The sequence below is a fragment of the Etheostoma cragini genome, chromosome 16, assembly GCF_013103735.1.
Source record: "Etheostoma cragini isolate CJK2018 chromosome 16, CSU_Ecrag_1.0, whole genome shotgun sequence".
NCBI classification, from domain to species: Eukaryota; Metazoa; Chordata; class Actinopteri; order Perciformes; family Percidae; genus Etheostoma; species Etheostoma cragini.
This window is the reverse complement of record NC_048422.1, coordinates 24,923,927-24,926,741: the sequence shown is the minus strand read 5'-3', so window position 1 is coordinate 24,926,741 and position 2,815 is coordinate 24,923,927. Positions and strand designations below refer to the sequence as shown.

The following is a 2,815-nucleotide window of genomic DNA, read 5'->3' as shown; positions in this document are numbered from 1 at the left end:
AGGAGGTACATAAAAAACAGCAACAACCAGCACTTGTAGACGTCCATCACTGATATAAAAAATATAACAATAAATCTAAGAAATAGACGGGCAGGACAGCGTGTTCTGTAGCCTGGTCTGCCACAGGTGCAGCGACCGGAAGTAATCCCCGATTGGTTGATTGCATCAATATTTTGTGAAAGGACTGTAGGATATCGTTGTGGTATGGATAGCGAGGTATTTGTTCAACAGTATTATGCCCTACTTTATGGAAATAAAGACCTAATACAAGAATTGACTTATTGAGTTAATTGATAACCATTAATAAAACACTGTTAGACTTACCTTGGTAAGGGGTAGGGGTAAGGGGCAAGGGGTAAGATGGTGAAATGGGATTCACCCTTAGTATAAGGGTCAGGGGAGTAAAACACACTCATACACACAGCTCTGTAGCTGCAGTACAGATGTAAATACTGTTCTGTACTACAGTAATACTAGATACTGTAGATGTGTATTTTCAGTGAGGACAACAGCAGCTCTTTTAGCCGTTAGCTCAACATGACGTTAACCTTCATTTTCCCGTAATGCACCCAGAAACCCCGTTACCGGCCATCTGTCTGTCGGTCATCACACACAGTTCCTTCTGTGCGTTTCCGTTAAACAGGGGAAGCGTCCCCGGTCCCTAAACACCGCCAACCAAGCCAAAAACTCGGTTAGCACGGAGCTAAGCTAACAGCCAAGCCAAACAAACGGTTAGCACGGAGCTAAGCTAACAGCCAAGCCAAACAAACGGTTAGCACGGAGCTAAGCTAACAGCCAAGCCAAACAGACGGTTAGCACGGAGCTAAGCTTACATCTAAGCCAAAAACACAGTTAGCACGGAGCTAAGCTAACAGCCAAGCCAAACAAACAGTTAGCACGGAGCTAAACTAACATCCAAGCCAAACAAACGGTTAGCACGGAGCTAAGCTAACAGAGCTAATAGAGTACTAACGGCCGGGTTCTTACCTGAAAACGACCGAAGTCCTCAGCCGTTAAACCGTAAGAACCGTCACAAACTTCAGAGGCGGCGGAAGCCGCTCATGTCTCCGTTCACAGCGGGAAAACAGTTCAACAAAGTCGGGAGAAGTTTCAGCAGGAGTCGCTGCCGCTGCGGTGGTCCGCCATCTTGTGTGTGTGTGTGTGTGTGTGTGCGCCCGTGCGTGTGTGTGTGTGTGTATATTGATCCAAACAGCTGTGTGTTTAATGGTCTGATCGTCTCAGTTGGAGATATATATACACACAGTATATAACTACATATACTACTATACATAACTATATATAACTATATGTGTATATATAGTTATATCCTAAACTGACTGAAAGAGATGGGGTTGTGTTAGCTGTGTGTCAGCTGTGTGTTTGTTGTTAGCAGCTGTGTGTTAGCTGTATTTGCTGTTTAACAGCTGTGTGTTAGCTGTTAGAAACTGTGTGTCAGCTGTTTAACAGCTGTGTGTTAGCTGTTAGCAGCTGTGTGTTAGCTGTTTAACAGCTGTGTGTTAGCTGTTTAACAGCTGTGTGTTAGCTGTTAGCAGGTGTGTGTCAGCTGTTAGCAGCTGTTTGTTAGCTGTGTGTTTACTGTTAACAGCTGTGTGTTAGCTGTTAGCAGCTGTGTGTTAGCTGTGTGTTTACTGTTAGCAACTGTGTTAGCTGTGTGTTTACTGTTAGCAGCTGTGTGTTAGCTGTTTGCAGCTGTTAGCAGCTGTGTGTTTACTGTTTGCAGCTGTGTGTTAGCTGCTGTTAGCAGCTGTGTGTCAGCTGTGTGTTAGCTGTATTTATTATATATTTTTATATCTTTATATTTATTGTTGAATCCTACTTGGAAAGCTTAGCCTCCAGTACGCCAGCCCGTCCAGCTGGTGGCGGTAATGCACCATTACAGTTACCAACCGCCACGACACTGGAAGAAGAAGAAGAAGAAGAAGAAGAAGAAGAAGAAGAAGAAGAAGATGAAGATGATGATGATGTTGTTTCCATGATGGCGCCGGAGGAGATGACTGCTCAGTGTTTTTTTGCGGTATATACGCCAGATCGGTGTTGATGTAAAGCGCCAGCTCTGGGTCTGTACCGGCGGTGTTACCGGCAGTGTTGGTGGTACCGGGTGATACCGGATGCCTCGTGTGAACCGGACCGCCGTTTTATCGCTGCTGATCGTCAGCAGCTCCGTTTTCCTGCTGTTCCAGCTGTATTACTACCGGAAGTACGTCAGCAAGGTGAGACGCGATCAAATAATAATAATAATAATAATAATACATTTTATTTAAAGACGCCTTTCTTGGCACTCAAGGACGCCACACAGGGAATTCATAAATTAAGGACAGCAAAACAAATACTATACAACAGCAAAACAAATACTATACAGCAAAACAAAACCAATACTATACAACAGCAAAACAAATACTATACAGCAAAACCAAAACTATACAACAGCAAAGCAAATACTATACAACAGCGAAACAAATACTATACAACAGCAAAACAAATACTATACAGCAAAACAAATACTATACAGCAAAACAAAACCAATACTATACAACAGCAAAACAAATACTATACAGCAAAACCAAAACTATACAACAGCAAAACAAATACTATACAACAGCGAAACAAATACTATACAACAGCGAAACAAATACTATACACCAGAAAAACAAATACTATACAACAGAAAAACAAATACTATACAACAGAAAAACAAATACAATACAGCAAAACAAAAACCAATACTATACAATAGCAAAACAAATACTATACAGCAAAACAAATACCAATACTATACAATAGCAAAACAAATACT

General features: G+C 41.8%; 1 protein-coding gene across 1 annotated transcript in view; it reads left to right on the top strand.

Moving 5' to 3' along the window:
* Positions 1 to 1,962: 1,962 nt before the first annotated feature.
* Positions 1,963 to 2,815, top strand: part of fktn (fukutin) — a 20,513-nt gene continuing 19,660 nt past the window's right edge. Inside the window, exon 1 of the mRNA XM_034895708.1 lies at positions 1,963 to 2,231. Coding sequence (XP_034751599.1) covers positions 2,130 to 2,231 — 102 coding nt within the window. The 5' untranslated portion in view covers positions 1,963 to 2,129. The remainder of the gene's footprint in view (positions 2,232 to 2,815) is intronic.